Source organism: Amphibalanus amphitrite, unplaced genomic scaffold (genome assembly GCF_019059575.1).
Source record: "Amphibalanus amphitrite isolate SeventyFive unplaced genomic scaffold, NRLGWU_Aamphi_draft 000945F_arrow, whole genome shotgun sequence".
Classification (NCBI taxonomy): domain Eukaryota; kingdom Metazoa; phylum Arthropoda; class Thecostraca; order Balanomorpha; family Balanidae; genus Amphibalanus; species Amphibalanus amphitrite.
In genome coordinates this window covers 255,425-274,649 of record NW_024882439.1, presented here as the reverse complement: position 1 = coordinate 274,649, position 19,225 = coordinate 255,425, and the positions used below count along the sequence as shown (strand labels likewise).

Below are 19,225 nucleotides of genomic sequence, written 5' to 3'. Positions count from 1 at the left end.
TGCCTATATGCGATGAATCTACAGCGACATCTATTAAAAGTGCATCCTTTCCGAGCCCACCAATGAGGGACGTCCCAGTTTGACGCATGACGTAGACCGATCTCGCTCGCTGATTGGTCACTTTTTGGTCATTCGAGGATCAGCTGCTGCGGTCGCTGCAGGTTGGCTGCAGGTCGCTGCTCCTCGGCGTTTGCTGTGGTTGTGTGTGGATCGTTGGTGTTGTGGCACGGAGGCGAAATGGGATAGATCTTACATACTGTACCAATATCGGCGTTATTTTTATCAGGCACTGGGTAACTAGAAATCGACACTTATTTTTTGGGCTGAGATATCGTTTTAAACGAGAAGAGGCAGTTCTGTTTTCTGCATTTTGAGTTTCAAGTTACGACCGTCACTGTGTTTAGAAATAATTTATTGTCCTGACTAAAAGGTAAATCAGCTAGGTTATTTTCATATTCTCTGTACTACCCATTTCAGTCGGGGAAACTATGGTAAAATCTGCTATTTTTAGCAGTCTGCTATTTTTAGCAGAAATCTGCTAAAAATGGGTACGCATGTGACGTCATCGTACCCAAATATAGCAGATTTGGGTACGGCCCCATACAAAAGCAGATCTGCACCCTAATTGAAGCAAATGCGCATCAAATGCCTGGCAGATTCATGATGAGAATAGTGCTGAGAGTCTTCTCTGCTATTTTTGTTCAGATCCGACTATTTTCAAATTCATTATTTAAAAATAGTCGGATCTGAACAAAAATATCAGAGGACATTCTCAGCACTATTCTAATCATGAATCTGCCAGGCATTTGATGCGCATTTGCTTCAATTAGGGTGCAGATCTGCTTTTGTCGGGGGCCGTACCCAAATCTGCTATATTTGGGTACGATGACGTCACATGCGTACCCATTTTTAGCAGATTTCTGCTAAAAATAGCAGACTGCTAAAAATAGCAGATTTTACCATAGTTTCCCCGACTGATTTATGTTATCATGTGTTTTAATTTTGTGACTCCAGAATTCAGAAACAATAATTGGTAAAAGTATACATTGAGTCCGAGTGGCTGTTAAAAGATAACGTTTTCATATTCTTACATTATTTGACATCCTGAATCCAAAAATGATACTTATATGTCCTGGAAATAAAAGAAAAAACATAATCAAACCTGACCTAACCTTACCTATTTACCTACAACCTACCATCCTACAACCTACAAACCTACAACCTAACCTAACCTAACCTACAAACCTACCAACCTAAAACCTAAAACCTACAAACCTACAACCTAACCTAACCTAAAACCTAAGTTTTTTGCCGTTACATATTTGTATCAACAGCGTCACAATTGTCCACTCGGACCTAAAATATACTAATACCCAATAATTAATCATAGTCCCTTTCGAGCTTACGTAACAATCACATTAATGGAAAAGATCCTATAAAATTGTCTGGGCTCAGTCAGGCAACTGCTCCTTGCTCACTGTCTCTAAACTGCTTAGGAAATGTGTTGCGGTCTGTGGCGCCTGTTGCGGTCTGGCTACTCTACTGGAACATCCACACAGCTTTCACTGCACTTGTGCAAATTGCTTCTCACTCCCCAGTCCTCCCAATGAAATACATGGCACATGTTTTCCTCCCAAATTGCAGCCTGGAGCACCTCCAGTTGGCAGTAATAAATATGTCATTTGTTCCAATGGGAGGAGTGAAACTGTGATAAGCATGTATAAAAGCTGTGTTTCAGAATCCAGGCTCAAGCCTTAAAAAAAGTCAATGAACTGAAATATGTGACTTACTAAAAGAATCATACACATGTGGTACCAGATTTTACCTATTTTTATGCATGTCAGTATGCTTAAGTATTTAAATTGTGAAATTTCATGCATATGCCATGCTTGGAAGCTTGACTGGTCATATTTGTAATTTAACCCTATGTGGCCTCTCCTAACCACGCTGTGACATCTACCCTGTTTCAGAACTTCAGAAGTCAAGTCATTTGACCCCTGGGCCCTTTGTGATGTCTTTTAGACTGTGTTTCTGACCCTGTGTGCTGCTGCCATTTGGACTGCTTTGCATATATGACAATATGATGTCTTTTTTAGCAGTATTTCAGAAGTCTTGTTTGTGTAGTTCACTGTGTGACCTCTGTTTTAGCTGCAGCTGCTCCCTCTGATCTTATATGACTTTTCCTGCTGTCCTGTTATGTCTGACCTGTGTGAGCCATAACTCCTATTCCAATTGCCATTTCTGATGCTCTTTACCACCCATGTTTAAGTTGATATGATTATTATATCCTATCTGTAGGACTCCTATTCCAGTCACCCTGTCTGACCTCAGATGTCTGTGTTCCAGCGACCATGTCGGACCTGTGGCGCGGCTCGGTGCTCTTCTCGTGGGGCTGTGTGGCCACGGCCGTGCTACGGCTGATGCGCGCCTCCTGGCACGCCCGCGAGGAGCCGCTCGACTGGGCGGCGCTCCTCCGCTGGAGTCTGCTGGTCGCACCGCTCGGCGGCGTCGCCGCCAGTACGTGAGCCCGGGACTGATGGGGGTGGGGTACCCTTGGCTTTTGAATTATAAATTTGCAGTTGGGTTGTGGTGTGACTGGAAAACATTTATTGAGGTTAAAGTTCTAATTTTGATTTAGTTCAAGTACCCTTTTCTGGCACCCTCATGGATAACAGAATAATGCTTCTGTGAAGTTTGCAAAATTATGCAGGAAATTGTATCACAAAGCCTCTTGCGGTTTTTGCGCTGTTTGTTAGCAGATGAAGTGTGTCGAGACCCCAACAAGTTTGTGATTCAGACTTGGTACCTAATCTAGCTCCGAAAATGATTTACAAATTTATCCGGAGAGCACAATTGAAACATGTCCGACGCAGACGAGTCTGCGCTCGATTATTGGTTCACTTGTGTTACGCGGTATTATCGAACTGACATTGGGCCAACTTCATTGGTGTAGTTCGTTCTTCCTCTTTCACTTGTGTTTATTTCCTCTGCTTATATATCTGGTTTTCTAGTTACCTATGTGTCTTTGCTTGCTAATACTATTCGGCATTCATGTTTACTGTACATAAAGTGATACCTACGGTATATGTATTTACTCACCACCGTCAACCTCGTTGAGTGCTTTCGTCCACACGGCTCACCCAATCACCGACCCCGTAATACCATGAGGCGTCCTCTGTCTGACCAGTATTTACATGCTGGCCACTCTGCCAGTCGTGTCTCGCCACTAATGTGTTGAATCGCTGATACGGGCCGCGGTGTTCCCGCTCACCCCCGTCCTCTGCCAACTGTTCCCCGTGACCTGGCCACGTCCCCTCTCTCCGCGAGAGCTGGTCAAGGTATATACTGTAGCTAACTATACTGTATATAGGGATGTCCGCCAGCTGAGATGCCTGGAAGTGTTTTGGAAGTGGGTTATATTTAGCTGCTGACGCCAAACTCATGTCTGAAGCGGTTTGCGCGGTGGTACGACTCAGAGTGTAGTTTACGAAGTGGCACGTGTTTCACGCATTGTAACGTCTTTCACGCATTTGGATGTCGCTTACAATGAGGATTTTGTTTAGAGACTTTGACGTCGCTTACGAAATTTCTTACGTGGCTTAGGGATAGATACGTCTTTACGAACTAGGACGTGGCTCACATCCGAATCAGGATGTGATTGCAGGCTGCAGCCGGGTTTCCTTATTACGGTAATGTCTTCTAGGCGTCTTATTTAACATCGTAAACCCTGCTAAACATTATAACATCATGTAGATGGTCGTGATTAATCGTCTCTGTGTTGACTAGTCCTTCAAGTGCCGTTGATATCACATATCCATGAACTTCAGACGGGTTGTTGACCCCATGACTGGCGCCGCGGGCTTATCGGTGCATGAACTGAGAGCGTTATATAGTCACCGTGGTATTTACTTATTGCTCCAGCGATAATAGCAATAAATCTACCCGTGATTCGCGCTGTCGCTGGTCGCTTCTCGCCAGCTCGTTTTACGGGGTTATTGTCTTTTGATCGTCGACGGACGACTATCTAGTAGGATATCACTCCCATAACTACTACGCACTTGGCTTCACCTTCTATCATGATCAAAGCACTCGTGTCATACTCCAAGTGTCCCCAGACCCACTCTGCCGTGCCCGTGCACTGAGATGACCGAAGGTCCGGTGCAGGGGCACCGATAGTCTGTTGCACACACCCCTGCTGCGTACTTACATCTCGAGGCTCTGATAACGCCTGAGTGGCTCAATGAGATGTCGCCTATCGGGGTCCCTGTTCGAACTCTGGTGGGTGTGTCGTGGGGGCCGGCTTGCTTGTGGTGGTTTCATTCATGAGCGGTTATTATTTCGTTAGTTATTTTACTATGTGGAGTAAGCAGAAGTGAACTTATCAGCTTCCTGTGATCTCTTTCCGTTGGTCAGGCGCCCCAGGGTGGCACATCCGCTCAACGAAGCCGAGAATGATATCATATGTCGTCTCCGTCTGTCACAATTCGCATCATAACGATGAATTATTCGATTTTTGAATCGTGTCCATTTTAAGTCAATAAGGCTTATTTATGCTGCACAAAAATATTTAATTTCGCTTATCGCCGTGTGCTCAGGCAAGTCAGATAACTTATTAGGGCTAATTGCTGTATTATGTTAAGCGTTCACTTATCACTTCGTTTGACAGACTCACATTTCGTCGTTTACCATTTACCGATCCGGTGTCCAAAAATTATATTTTGGCTTGGGTGTCAGAGGGGAATATTCGTCACTATAAAGAGGGCTGAGAGTGGAAAATTGCCAGTTAGAAGAGTACAAAAAAAAGAGCAGAAAACAGATATCAACAATTACCTAATTTGTAAGTGTTGGAGGACGTGGGAGCTGCCTTAAAAGATCATTGAATCGAATATGGAGGGAGGTACAAAGTGCACGCAGATGCTCTTAATTGGTAAACTAGGGAGTGAAAAATCGCTCTGGAAAATTGGAGGAGAGAGTGAAAAATTATTTTGATTTGGATGTTACTTCCCACCCAAACTGGCAAATTTTGGGACACTGTTAACCGATCACCACCTAACCCCTAGCGTTACGTCGCTTTGGGCGCATAACAACCATATAATCGACTCGCCAATACACCCAATACACCGCAACGAGGAATTCTACCCTCACTACCAGACCCCGCGTGCCCGCAATGGTAAATGGTCAATGGTAAATGATTAGTTAACTCCACGTCTCCTCCCTCTTTCAGTTATCGTCGGTCTGGCGTACCCGCTTTTCGACCGGTGGCTCAACTCCCAGCCGGCGTCGGGCCGCGACTGGGCCTCCGTCACGCGCTGTCTGGCCCTCTTCGTCGGCATCAACCACGCCAACAGCCGGTTCCACTTTGCCACGGACGCCGAGCTGGCCTGGACGCTAGCGCTGCTCAGCCTGGCGCTCTGGTGGACGTTCGACCGCACCACGTGCGGCTTTGTGATCGCCTCGCTGGCGGCCGCTGTGGCGCACGTGGTCGCCTACTATCTGGTGCTGCGGCTAGTCTTCAGGTGGGTCAAATGGTGGGGGTTGGTGTACTTTTCCGGGATAGCATTTATAGTGTGTGTTCGTCGGAGCTACTGGAGCGAGTTAGATGTGAGTAAAGTGCTTCCTTCATGCTATGCAATTTTTAAAAACGGTTCATATTACTGAAGCATGTGGTTTTATGTAAAGATCACGTCATCAAAAGTGCTGCATTTTCGTGAAAGGTGTTTTAATTGTTTCGGTAGATGCTCAGATTATGCATGATTGTCCTGAATAGCTTATGGTCGGGACGTGTTTAGCTTGCTGATAGTGTCGTAATGAGCAGCTGAACACGGCTATAGCTGGCCGGTAATTATGGAAAGATGTATGAGGATTCAGGAAGCTGGAAGTGTGTAGGATATGGTAATGTGCAGGCCGGTTGCATTTGCTAATGAGCAGCACGCTTGTCGGGCTGAGTGGCTCAGAACTTACGACTTCCGAGTGCTGCGGGTAAGTTGTACTAAACGCTCTGTTGAATGGAAACACTTTCGACTTGCTTGCGATTGCAAACTACAGTTGCATTCGATGTCAGTTGCCATGGTCATGTCACGACGGTCGTGGCTTGTGATTTTCGCAATTACATTTTTTCACTTTGCCTTTTTCTCTCTTTCTGACGAACCTATCCTCTGTTTCAGTCACAGCGAGTCTTCTCTGGAATTGACCCGCCTCAAAGCGTGGTTCCCATTCGTTGCATTTTCCGCCGGTATTACCATCGGCAGTGTCGGCCGCCAGCTGGCAGCGCCGCGCAACGGGCCCAAGCTGCACTGTGACTGAGCCGCGCGCCGCCAGATGGCAGGCGCGTCGGCCGCGGCACTGCCAGCGCTAACAGCGTTTGGACTCGGTCGATTGAGTTGTATTGATTGTGTGAGTGCACACCTTCAGTGCTGGCTCACCTCCCCATCATGTGATACCATATGTGCAGGGTAGTGGCAGAGTATTGCTTTTTACGTTTGATTTTTGTGCAAACGCCGTTGTGCGACCCGGACGCGGACTTTGAGGTGTGGCATGGAGTGGGGAACTTCGCAGGAGGTCCAGCGATGCGATGTCCCGCAGCCACATCCACATGCGTTCGTGCATATTGGACCTCTGTGTGTTTTGGACTCTGTGATAGGTGTGTACTGTATAGAGAAGTGCGGAAAGAAGTGCTGGCACTTGCCGCTCTGTTTGTTGCACCGTTTGAACTGATGATCACCACAATGACCAGTATCATTAGATGTCGAGAAGATGACGTCATGCTGTGCTCGTGCTGTCTTATGGAAGAACGAACGCGAGGACAGCAGCTTCGGACTGTCCGGACAGTGTTTTATTTCAGGGGATAACTGTTGTGTTGATGCGGCGGCGTAGGTTCGTAGAATTCTGACGCAATGTTTTGACGTGACAAACCGTAATAATACGTGACGGAGCGCAATATGTGTGGCAAGTAACATGAGTTAACACTGTGTGGTTTGTGAGAAGTGAAACACATGCACAGTGTCGGCACAAAAGGGCTGAGAAGAACCTAACCGATAACTGGTATAATGATAAAGTGTTTGAAAGTGTGTCTCACGGTTGGTAACGAGAAAACATGATGAAACCAGACTGCGTAGAGAATTTCTGTTACAGGTTCTACATCGCCGGCTATCACTGACATTTACCTCTCTTATCCCTTGGCTTTTTCGATGTTTCGCGAAAATCCTGTGTTAGATATTGGCTGTGTGAATGAAGGGAATGTGTGCTTTATTCCCACGGTTCCCACGGTTTTCGTACTGAAATATACGTGTGGTATGTGCAGTTCGGTGTGTTTGCGGTCACAAGAGCTGAGAGTGGTATGATCATTGATCAGGCGTAAGAGACACTGGAACATATGTCGTGTTGTAAGTGTGGCTGGAAGCGATCCGTAAGTCATGTAACCGTAAGTCATGTTATTAAGATCATCGCTTAGTAATATATAATACTGAACGAGGCCGGTGTAAATAAATTTTCAAGACCGAGGTCCTAACTGAATTTTTGAACGAGGCCGAAGGCCGAGTTCAAAAATCAGTAAGGACTGAGGTCTTGACAATTTATCACCGGCCGAGTTTGGTATGTATTTTACTGTATGCCAATGATAAAACAATTGTCTAGACCGAAGCTCTTAGCGGTTTTTTGAACGAGGCCATCCCAAAATGTTGACTTGGTAATGCATTTTTGACCGTGGTCACTTTGCTTACACCAGTTATTACCACACCCCTCAGGCTAATGTATTTGAATAGGCCAGGCATACAGTAAAAATGGTTACGCTTAACAGTGAAAATGAGTCAAGTCCGTGTACACTTAATTACCAATAATTACCACCGAGCCCATGACATTTTGCCTCGCAGCTCATTCGCAAAAGCACTTTTCGTGTGACCGGGGCAGGCCAACCCGAGCTCCCACTATCGCGTTGTATGTATTACCCTGACGTTTACACCGCCTCCAGACCGATGGCTGACCGAGGTCGCGTGACGGTTATGGCACCGTCCCCCGCGATCGGCGGAACGACCTGTAACATTTTCTTCGATTGGCTGGGCGGCAAAGGCGGGCTCGCACCACAGTTGTATTGCGCCGGTCTCAACTCACGATTGTAGTGTCTAGCGAGGCATGTGCATTGCGACTGAACAACACTCATTCATACACGATATGGCGATCACAAATATGACTCACTCCACTGCACTAGCCTATAGGAACATTAGTGACATTTCTCTGCGACTCTATTATATTCTGCTTCTTTCATTCAGCTGAGTCGCATTGGGAAGTTAAGCTAAGCACAGTGTTTGTAGCGGGTCGCCAGAAACGTGTACAGGGTTTCTCAGTTTTATTGAACTACCTATCTCGGGCAGAGCTGGTCTAATCGGTGATTAGACCAGTCTATCCGTCTGGCGTGTATGTCTTACTCGCGTTAATTCAACTCTAACTCAGCTCGGAGTAACTCAGCTCTAAACTCACAGACTAGGTGAGTTGAGTGAGTTCAGTGCACTGATTACATCAAGCATGATCAACTTACGTATTTCCTATGTATCGCAATTATAACGAAAATATTCGTATCAGCGCACACAAAACAAATTGATAATGGTATTAGGTATATCATTTACCGAAATATTGCATTTAAAACTTTTCAATGACTAGATAATTGACTTTCGAGCATTTGCGGCTGAATAGCTCGCATGGAGAGAAAGAAAATAACGATAAAAACGGCATCGTGGGCTGGTGTCAAACACGTTTGTCGTGTTACCTGCAATAAATACGACTATGTTTTGCTGGGACAGAATCGTCACGCAAGAACGGACGCACGGCACCATACCGGAGGCCTTGGAGGGGACATGCTAAATGATTGTGACACGCACAACACAGAGACAACGCTGCTCAACAGCCACAGGAAAAAAAGTTATATGTTTCAACAGCTGTTACAATGAGCGGGAGCCGTGGGGCATTATTGAAGTTGAAGAGATGAAAATGATGAAAATGTGCATATTTTTTCCTTGAGATGAAAATGTGTTTTTTTTAACAACACGACTGCGTCGGCTGTTGCGGGCAGACAAAGTAGTTCTGAGTCATCTGTCAGTGATGAATTTTGATCGGAGAATATAATTAGCACCGATGGATCAGCACGTCAAAAAAAAAATCTAACCAGCAAACAATCGTCAACATATTGCCAGAGCACGTGAGCACTAGGGTTGACTATTAAGTAATGGAAGTGCCTTAAGCAATTAAACGTTTTTGCACGTGCACATAATTTTTTGGTGTCATTTCATGCGCCGATGTTTTTTCTATCCAATGGTGAAGACCACATGTCCTTAGCTACTTTTTGCTATAAGCTATCGTCGTTTTCCCAAGAGACCACCCGAACCTGTGGCGCACCACCTGGCAACGGCCAAAACCGCGCGCCAGCGCCGAGTGCAAGGTCATTAGAGCTCAGTTTGTCTATAGGGAAAAGGCCTACCAAGATCAGAAAATTTCTTTTTTAAGTGTATGGAGCGACGCAGCCTCCCCACACACGATATGTCGGTGGTTTCATCGGTTTGGGAAAGAAAGCGCCGATCAGTGTTCTGGCGGCGTTCCAGGAGTGGGTCAAGGCGAGGCTGGAACAATGTGTGATGCTTGAAGGCGATTATGTGGAGTAGTGTATGCTGTCATTTATCGTGCCTATGTGTATTTTTTTTATAAAAATATAGCCATTGTCCATTGTGTAGCCATAACAATAAGCCAATAAGATCTGATGACCTCGCGCTGGCGCTTGGCGCGCGATTTTGGCCATTGCCAGACTCCTTTTTCATGGTGCGCCGCAGGTTCGGGTGGTCTCTTGGGAAAACGACGATAGCTTGGAACAAGAAGTAGCTAAAGACATGTGGTCTTCACCATTGGATAGAAAAAACATCGGCGCATGAAATGACACCAAAAAAATATGTGCACGTGCAATAACGTTTAATTGCTTAAGGCACTTCCGTTACTTAATAGTCAACCCTAGAACAAAAACCATCGTTTAAAAAGTCGAGAAGCACACAAGAGCACTGGCGGATCCAGGGGAAATTTAGGGCCATGCCCTCCCCCCTCAAAGCCCGTTTGCCCCCCCCCCCCCTCCAAAAGAGACCCGAGTCTTAACATAACGCCTATGGCGGTGCATGGAAAGAAAGGGGCCATTTCGGCCATTTGCCCCCCCCCCCAAAAAAAAACGTCCGGCTGGATCCGCCAATGCAAGACAGAGCACATACAACGGAGACCTGGCATCGATTCTATGGTCAAGAAGTCTATCCACTCAATGTTCACACGTCACTCGCAATCAGCTGTGCAAAAGTCGTATTTATGCAATCAGCTGTGCAAAAGTCGTATTTATATGTTAAATGCTCAGCACACAAATTATACACGATGTGGCTGTATACAACGATGACGTCTTCACAATATTTCGGACAAAGACGACCAATCGTGTGCTTCGGCATGTTTTTATGTGCATAATGTATACTGTTACTATACAGTACGAAGCTCATCAACCATAAACCATGTATGTTTAGGCAAATGGTGTGCCGATGCAAAACAAAAGTCACCGACCATGGAACACTCGTAGACCACGTTACATGAGAGCGCAGATAGGTATGCTATATACATATTTTATATACAATGTACTTACAGAATAGCGACTGTCAAAGCACCCACATCACAGGACCGCCTAAGCGGGTAGTTGGACGGATTTTAAAGGCGGGTGAATATACCCAAACAGTACATTTAGCAGCGCTGTAAGGCCACATTTTGTGCCTGTTTAGCTGTGTTGCAGCCTCCATTATTGTGTGCATGCATCGCTGTACAGTGCACAGTGCATCCGTAAGGCATACATCGGAACACTCGGAGCACTGCGTGTCGCGCCGACGAACGGAACATCGTATAGTCATTGTACCGGCTCTTACTTATAAACTTGTCGATAGATGGCAGCAGTGGTGAGCGCCTGAAAGCATACTGTGCCGCCGGGCACGGACATGAGTCCCTCGACGGAATAAATGGCGGGACAGCAATAAAATACCGGCTGTTCTGTCTGCTGAATTAACGATATTCTTGTCGAAAGAATTATATCATATAATTGGCAAAGTGTGGAAATTGTCTTAAGCAAAGCAGTTAAATGTTACGGGCTACTTATGTTGTCGGTCTAATCTGTGTAACACAATTCAAGTCTTCAAGTCTTCAGTAATCGCTTGCATGCTAGCATTCTAAAACATGAAGGCTGTTGCTGAGCACCTATTTATAGACCTGTTTGTGTAAAATTAAGAATTGTCCGGTAGATAAGACAGCCACGTTTTCTAAAGATACCGAATGCTAAATAAAGCAGTGTGTGTCTCGTCTATTTTTACCGAATATTTACATCATGTTATCCCTTCCTAATGCCTTACGCTTCGGCCTATTATTCTGACTTAGCGTTGGCCTAGGTGACTAGCGCATCCCTGAACACAGAGTTACATAATGCACTGTACACTATTTCAAGGCCCTCACAAGCGTTCTCCTGTTTCAAGAACTTGTGAGGCGTGACCTAAGCATTTGTACTTCTGTGTTCCTAGCATTTAATGTTTCACAAACAAAGCATTTCCGTGTATCTGTGCTCGAGGGGAAATTCATAATGTTTAATAGCGCTCACCGAGAATTGGCTACAAGCAACGCTCATTCGTCAGTTTAAAAGCATCGTGTCTCATGCATGCAAGTTGCCCCAACGCTGTTGAAATCCGATGCCCTTTTAATTTTGTTCTGTGTGAGAGCGTGGCCGAGTGATGTAAGTGAAACATATATGTACAAACACTTCATAGGGGATTGGGGAAATGCTTCCCGACCCCGGTAAGCATTTACAGCTCTGCTGAGAAGGAACTCTCAAACAAAGAGGAGGAATTCGATCCATGCATAGTGGTGTCCGAATGCAGCTGGGCCAGCCAAACTATTCGGAATATTGTCTTCACTGGACGGTGTTTGTATACAAGGCGAGTTGATGAACCGTCCCACCTCAGCAAGGCACACACCATTGAATCCCCACTTCATGTAGAGCAGTCATCAGCTACCCTTGGCCTCCTCACCAAGCTCCAGGTCCCCCAGGGCGCCCACTGTGCTCACAGTCGCCGCGCTGCTCTGTTCCCACGGTCCTGCAGCACGTTCAGCTCACAGTTTCATTACCAGCTGTGACAGGATGTTGGCATAGTTGTGCTCCACGCTCAGCGAAGGCAGACAGATGGTCTCACGGTCCGTGGTGCCGGGGATTTGTACCACAGACAGAATCTGGAAACGGACGGCGCTGTTAGCTGATGCCCCGGTAATAGACGGGTTTAAGTTTTTCGCTGATGCTCAGGGCTAGATTGCTTACCTTGAGAAGTTTCCCGATCATCTCCCACCCATATAATAAGGGCATTTATCTTTATCCATCGTGCCCTACCTGTTGGATCGGTCCGGCAGGATACAGTCCTGTAGCCGATAACTGTACTTCCGGAGGCGGTATAGACTCGGTACTGACAGGGGTAGTATAGACTCGGCACTGACCTGTGTGCCCCTGTTGGAGGGCGTCCCCGACCCGCTTGATCTGTCAGGCAGCAGAGGCAGTATAGACTTGGTACTGACCTGGGTGCCCCTATTGGAGGGCGTCCCCGAACCGCTGGACCGGTCAGGCAGCAGAGGCAGTATAGACTCGGTGGCCGAGCTGCTCATGTACGGGTCCTCGTCATGGGGAAGGTCCGTCGATGACGGCTTCTTTGACCTGCAGAAATGTATGTGCTAGCTCATTTTCAAGCATAAAACGTCGTTTGGTGTTTGGTTCTTACCATTACTATAGTAAATAGTGGAGCAAATCTCTTTTTTTTTAACGAGCTAATCTTTATTGATGGGCAAAGTTGACAGCTAAATGCTGCAATAACTCTATGGGTAGTGAATCCAAAGGTAAATGGCGCAGTTGACCTCTTTAAAAGATAGGTAAAGCACGCTTGAACCTTGCAATTACAGTATGTAAGTCAAGTGTCTATGCATATTGGTGTCATCGACTGTTCGGCGTTCGCTCCCTGTTAGACGTATTCACCCCGTGTGCCCCCGTCCTCACTTGTTCCTTTTCCACAGCGTGATCCTCTTCTTCTCCCCGGCGTGGCTGACGGCGTCAAACAGTGAGAAGAGCAGGTCCGGGTTACCCTCGCTCACACTCCGAGTCTGCTCGGGAGAGCGCCGCAGACTCCGCTGGTCGGGAGGGGTGATCGGGGCCACATCTGTGGGACAAAATACGGTGGATCGCTTTTATTGGCTCGTCGGAGAGCGATTATTTGACATCCGAGTGATCAGTCTGGCCCCGACAAGGTTGAATGAAGACTTGAAATCGCAGGCGTCGGCCAGGTGATACATGAGCGCAAGCTATGCATGCATTGATGCTTAAGTACCTAGATATAAATCAAAACCATCATTATTATCTGACGTTCATGTTGCATTTAATGACAATGAGCCCACTGCCCTGCCTGCGACCACGCTGGCCTACCATTGATGTCCTGCGCGTCCTTGGACGTTGTGACGAGCGGTGGAAGCGACCCCGTGTTCGGAGAAGTGCTGTTGTCGTTCGGCTGGAGCCAGAACGACTGGGGCAGCGCCCGCAGCTTCATCGGCAGAGGCTCTGTAACCCAGGTCAAAGGTCAGAGCAGGTCAGCGGCAAGGTCAGGTGATGCGGTGTTACAGATCCGTAACAACTCTGTAACCACGTCACAGGTCAGGTCAGCGGCGAAGTCAGGACAAATAGGGCTACAGTTCCGTGACAGCTCTGTAACCCAGGTCGGCGGTCAGGTTAAACGTTGCTCCACGCCATGCTATAGACTCGGTAAAGGTAATTACTTACATATATAGGATTTGGTTTAATGTCAGTGGAACGAGACAATCTCAGCATTCACTAAAAAGCCTACGTGGATAATGCGTACATGTCCTCCATCAACATTATATTACATAATCAATTAGAATTGGTTAGTTGTCTTAGGTATATAGAATGCAGCCAAACTGGCCAGTTTACCCTTTTGCTTTTCGACTGCAGAAAGGCAATCAGTCTAAGTGGCCTGCTGAGTTACTATACAAAAAGGAAAGTGTTATTTGACTCGTGTCCCGTCGTCGCAAAATGACTGTTGCTAGCCTTCCAAGCTCCAGGAGTTCGTTCCTGCCGCACCAGTACACTCATTTTACATTCATGATACACAGTACACACCCGTCATAATTGAAATGAGTAGGAAACCATATGGCAACTGGCAACAGCTGAAAATCGACCGTGACTGAACTGCTGTGCAGTTTCAAGGGAAATCTCATAGATGGGGCTTTTATGTTTACGTCATGCTTGCATATATAATGTCACAGTCATTTAACGGGCTGTCATTAACGGACCAGCAATCTACTAGCAATGGCATCTCAATTCATGGGCATTACCATGCCCGGTCATCTCAATTAACCCTCGCCCGCAACATGCCATTTTCCCATCCTAGAACGCACATGGGGGGGTTGCCACCCCCGCGCCATTTCGTTCCTGTTGGAGATAGAGCTTCGCGATAAAGACCAAAAAGATTCTTTGGGAAAAGACGAACCCAATGATACCCAGTTTTACCTTCTCAGGTCAGTCATTCACCTTCCAGGTCAGGTCAAACTAAAAAAATGTTGCTGTTTTGGGTCACCGTTGGATATCAAGTGCGCTGCTTATCATATACCGATGACGATGCTGTTTTCTGGTGCCAAGCCAGCTAGAACCTCTTTGTCACACTACCCGACCAGATTTTTGTTGCTGAGGTCATTTCAGGTCAAGTTGGGTCAAGGTCAATGATACGTGTTTGTATGTCTGTGTGTGTCTGTGTGTATAACCGAGTGTTTATGTGTCCATATTACATGAAATCATGATCTGAGAAGCTTTTGCCAAAAATGCAGTCAAAAAATTTCACGAAAAGTAAATTCAGCTTGCCTAAAACGCAATTATTTTAGATGACCTAGGTTGACCTTGACCCTGACCTTGACATCTGTACATCGTCGAACAACATGTTCCATGATAGGTGGGAGGTAAGACTGGCAAAAAAGGCCGAAATCAAGGTGTCAAAAGCTCACAAGGCCCATAGCCAACGCAAGATGTTGAGAATTGGTCATTTGGGTCATGACATGACCTGAAAAACAAGGTCATATCTCCGAAACCAAAAACCACAGAAACTTAAAATTTTCAGTGGACATCAAGAAAGGATAGAGAAGCAGCTATACGAAAAATCAGGCTTCTAGCTCTAAAAATGTAGAGTGCAGAGCAGAAAGACTACCTGGGGGTGGCAACTCCCCCCCCCCCCCCCATGTGCGGGCGAGGGTTAATGGGCATGTAACCCCTTTACTCATCGAAGCTCGAAGCAAAACATTCGAAGCTGGCGTTTACCATCTACTGTGAATGGAGATAATATCCATGCATGTTTATCAGCTCATCTCAGCTGCACTTAGCTCCGAGGCAGTGCGATCGAACCGTTCGTAACGACAGGAGCAACAGCTTCTATAGGTACATACATTGCGGTTCTGAAACTATGGCCATGGATGATATAAAATGTACTTGCTGATAGATAATTATGAGATGATGAGATAATAATAGATGAGGTTATAGTATTTTATCACCATGCTATGGCTCATCCAGTCCTGTTATGGCTGTTAAAGATTGAACTCGGCCATTTAATACTCGTATATACGCATCGCTTCATTCAATTTAGTTTCAACGTCACTCACGCAACAACAAAATTATTATTTTTCGCTAAAATGCCCCCTGGCCCCTTGTCCCTCGGCAGAGCAATAATACTGAGCCCAAGCGAGCCTACCCATATACCTATCATAACGCAAGTCGTTTTTCTTTTTTGAGTCACCAAATATCGCGTGTCGTTCTCATTCGGCGCCGCTCTGTATAATTATGTACAATCGTGCCAAACGCCTGCCTCTCACAGACAACTGTCACTCAAGTCAGAAACTGCCTTCGGTCATGACCCACGCCCGGGTCGAACGTACCCCCAGGGCATTCAACCCGCCTGTCACCAGCGGTCGTCGCCCATGACCTTGACAGTGCCCGGCCGCATTGATTAGTCCTAAAGCACGCTTCACATTGCTGTCGCCGCTGACGCTGCGGCCGTCTGTCGGGTGTTATTTGTATACAACTGCGCCGCGCCACGCCGCAGCCGGTGGCGGTGGTGCGCCGCTTTGGCCGCTGTCGTCGCCGTCGAGCTCATTAGCGATGTCCGGTATCGTCCCACACGCGACTGGGCCTCCAGACAGTGGTCTAAATTGCCTCGCGGGTGTATCGAGAAGACAAATAGGCCCGATAGACTGACGGCCTCGAGTCAGATAGGGCGCCGGCGGCAGTTACAGTGAAACGAATTTTTTTTTTTCTGAATCTTTGAACGTGTGTTTTTACTGGATGACTTTAAGCTTTTCGCATATTGTTCCATTGCAAATGAACGTTTGGAAAAAAACATAACTGCAGCCTACAGGGTGGACCAAAAAGGATGGAAACATTTTAAACTGGTATAAAACATGTATAATTGCATGCATGTGACTGGGAATGATACCAAACAAGAGCACATTTCGTGGAAATTCATAATGGCATCACTCTCATATGCTTTCTCCCGTTTTCAGTCTCTCACAGCAGATGTTCGAAGAGGCCACCTTTGCGAGACAGGCACAGAGCGACCAGCCTAGCTGCTGACACGATAGCCCGCTTGTATGGCTCACACAGCCTTGCTGATCGCTCTCTTCAGTTCAGAGGCTTTCTGGACCTTCCTTGTAGACCCGGCCATTGAGATGACCCCACAGTAAAACATCCATAGGGGTCAGGTCGGATGAGCAGGTAGGCCAGTTCCGACTGGCACCGCGGGATATCAGCCGGTCACCGAAGTGGTTTTCGATGCACTTGAGCGTTGTTTTTGCGATGTGAGGAGGCGCACCGTCTTGCTGGAACCACATAAGGTCTATGATGAGGCTGCCATGCTTCGTTTGGACTCGCTCTCAGAACTTCCTCAGCGCCGCCTGGTATGCGCTGTTGATTGACGGTCACGGTGTCGCCGCTCCCTTCCTCACGAACCAAAGTGGACCCATGCGATTCCTTTTCCGCTGAGGGCACACCATTTCCGTGACCTTGCTGCTGTGCAGTGACTTCTTTATCATCTCATCTCAAGGGCCAGGTCTACAAGGAAGGTCTCTGTGACCTGAAGAGAGCGATCACCAAGACTGTGTGAGCCATACCAGCGAACATGTGTCGTCGGGCTATCGCGTCAGCCATCAGACCGGCCGCTCTGTGCCTGTCTCGCGAAGGTGGTCTCTTCGAACATTTGCTGTGAGAGACTGAAAACGAGAGAAAGCAGATGAGAGTGATGCCGTTATGAATTTCCACGAAATGTACTCTCGTTTGGTACCATTTCCAGTCACATGCATGCAATAATGCATGTTTTATGCGAGTTCAAAATGTTTCCATCCTTTTTGGTCCACCCTGTACAACAGTTAACTAAATGTCCATTCTCCATCTGCACCCCGCGTCGACCTGTTGTATCAGCCTACCCCTTCAGGCTTTTTAATTTTCTTTTCATAAACACGCAGGTCTTTCTTGAAAGATTGGGCATCACCATAAGGAATTAATAATATCGACCGCACTATGACTGCCTTAGGCTGGCAAACTAAAACTTCATTTACGTCTGAGCATTTTACGTTTCCGGGAAAGCGTGGAAACGTCTATTTCCGATCATTTTTCGGTTACATCATAAGGATGCATCGGGTTATTTTGTCGAAATTTCATAAGGAAGCCTTGGGTGTTTGTTTCAGTATTGTATTTAGTCCCATGAAGCCAACACCAACGTTTTCCGTATAGGTCCCTTCGTTTGCGTTGATGTTGATCCATTGCTCTCGTTCATGTTTTACATATGTCCTTTTGAGGAAATGGCCAAGCCAAACTACGTAACAAAGTATGCCTCGAACAGCACAAACTAAAGACTCGGTTATCTTCTTTTCGGAAGTTTGTTTCCTCCCCCTTCCCTATTTGTACGGTACTTTGAAAGGCCAACGACAAAAACATGAGGTTCTTATCAGAAATCGATTATGTCCGGGCGTCTTTCCAGGAACTAGTTACCCGCTGAATACCTACCCACGCTACCATGAATGACGATATCTACGTGAAGGCTGAACGGGTATTGGATCACGACATGTCATTTGCCATCGTCCACCGCGTACGACCCTTCATAACTACTTGATCCCGTTTTCCATACGACTTATCGAGCTCGTACTATCTATCGAGCTGTTTAGGGAAGATTCTGTGGCAAAGCGACGTCCCGTACAACCGCGGAAGCGATTGCTTTTGTGGATGGGTGGCTGCTACATATTTGCTCATACTCGAGCAGAGAAACACAGTCAAGCCATTATAATTTTATAATTGCAAATTATATAATTCTGCCGCTCGATGTCAGGCGCGCCGGACGCGTTGCCAGCCGGCCGTCACCCCGTCAGCTCGGACCAAAAATATCGGGAAAAAAACTTTTCCGAGGGCAATAAATAAATAAAAAAATACAATGCTTGTTACAAATTTTCATCTACTGTCTACCTTTGAAGCACTATCATGCTTCCATAGCCTTGCCAAGCATCATCTGCATAGCGTTACATATCTCTATCGGGATCATAGATGTCTGTCGGGACATGCCGTCTTGCCTCAGCTCACCTCTCTGCTTTTGTCGCGGCCTCGCTGACCCGGTGACCGGCTCGTCCTTGACCTCGGGCGGCTGGTCCACCGACACCACGTTCTTCTTCTTCTTTTGGTGCGAGGTCTTGGTGCGGGTGCCCTGTCGCGCGCCGGGCCACATACCGGCCGTGCTCGGCGGCGGTAGCTGCTGGGGCACCGGCTGCGCCGGCTCCGCGCTGGCTCCCACGGCTCCCTCCGGCTCCGCGGGAGCGGCCGTGTCGGAGGCCGCCGCCGCGCCCGACTCCGGCTCCCGGATCCGGGGAATGTCATCCTCCTCACTCTTACTGGAGGAAGAGGAGGGCTTCCGTTTGCCACTGACGTTCATCGCGAGCGATATCCGCGCTGCTACGCAGGTCAGTGCGCGGGTCAGCCGACACTCGTTAGATCACCACTTCTACTCACTTCTCAAGTCCACCCGCGCACCGATCACAAATCTCCCACTGCTGCAGTGTCACACACGCTCCTGTCTGTCCCCTGCAGCCCGAGACCGCCTCAGGGCATGCCGCTGAC

General features: G+C 47.1%; 2 protein-coding genes across 2 annotated transcripts; one reads left to right on the top strand and one right to left on the bottom strand.

Annotated features, from left to right (window-relative positions):
* Positions 1 to 201: 201 nt before the first annotated feature.
* On the top strand, positions 202 to 7,299 carry LOC122368404 (insulin-induced gene 1 protein-like). Its single transcript, XM_043342311.1, has 4 exons — positions 202 to 212; positions 2,347 to 2,517; positions 5,225 to 5,516; positions 6,165 to 7,299. Exons 2-4 carry the CDS (start codon positions 2,352 to 2,354, stop codon positions 6,301 to 6,303), a joined length of 597 nt encoding a protein of 198 aa, XP_043198246.1. The 5' UTR covers positions 202 to 212; positions 2,347 to 2,351; the 3' UTR covers positions 6,304 to 7,299.
* Positions 7,300 to 12,150: 4,851 nt separating this feature from the next.
* LOC122368408 lies at positions 12,151 to 19,197 on the bottom strand. The gene is made up of 5 exons (XM_043342317.1): positions 18,695 to 19,197; positions 13,499 to 13,630; positions 13,076 to 13,235; positions 12,604 to 12,739; positions 12,151 to 12,267 (listed from the first exon to the last, which is right to left on the bottom strand). Exons 1-5 carry the CDS (start codon positions 19,038 to 19,040, stop codon positions 12,151 to 12,153), a joined length of 891 nt encoding a protein of 296 aa, XP_043198252.1. The 5' UTR covers positions 19,041 to 19,197.
* Between the last annotated feature and the right edge of the window lie 28 nt (positions 19,198 to 19,225).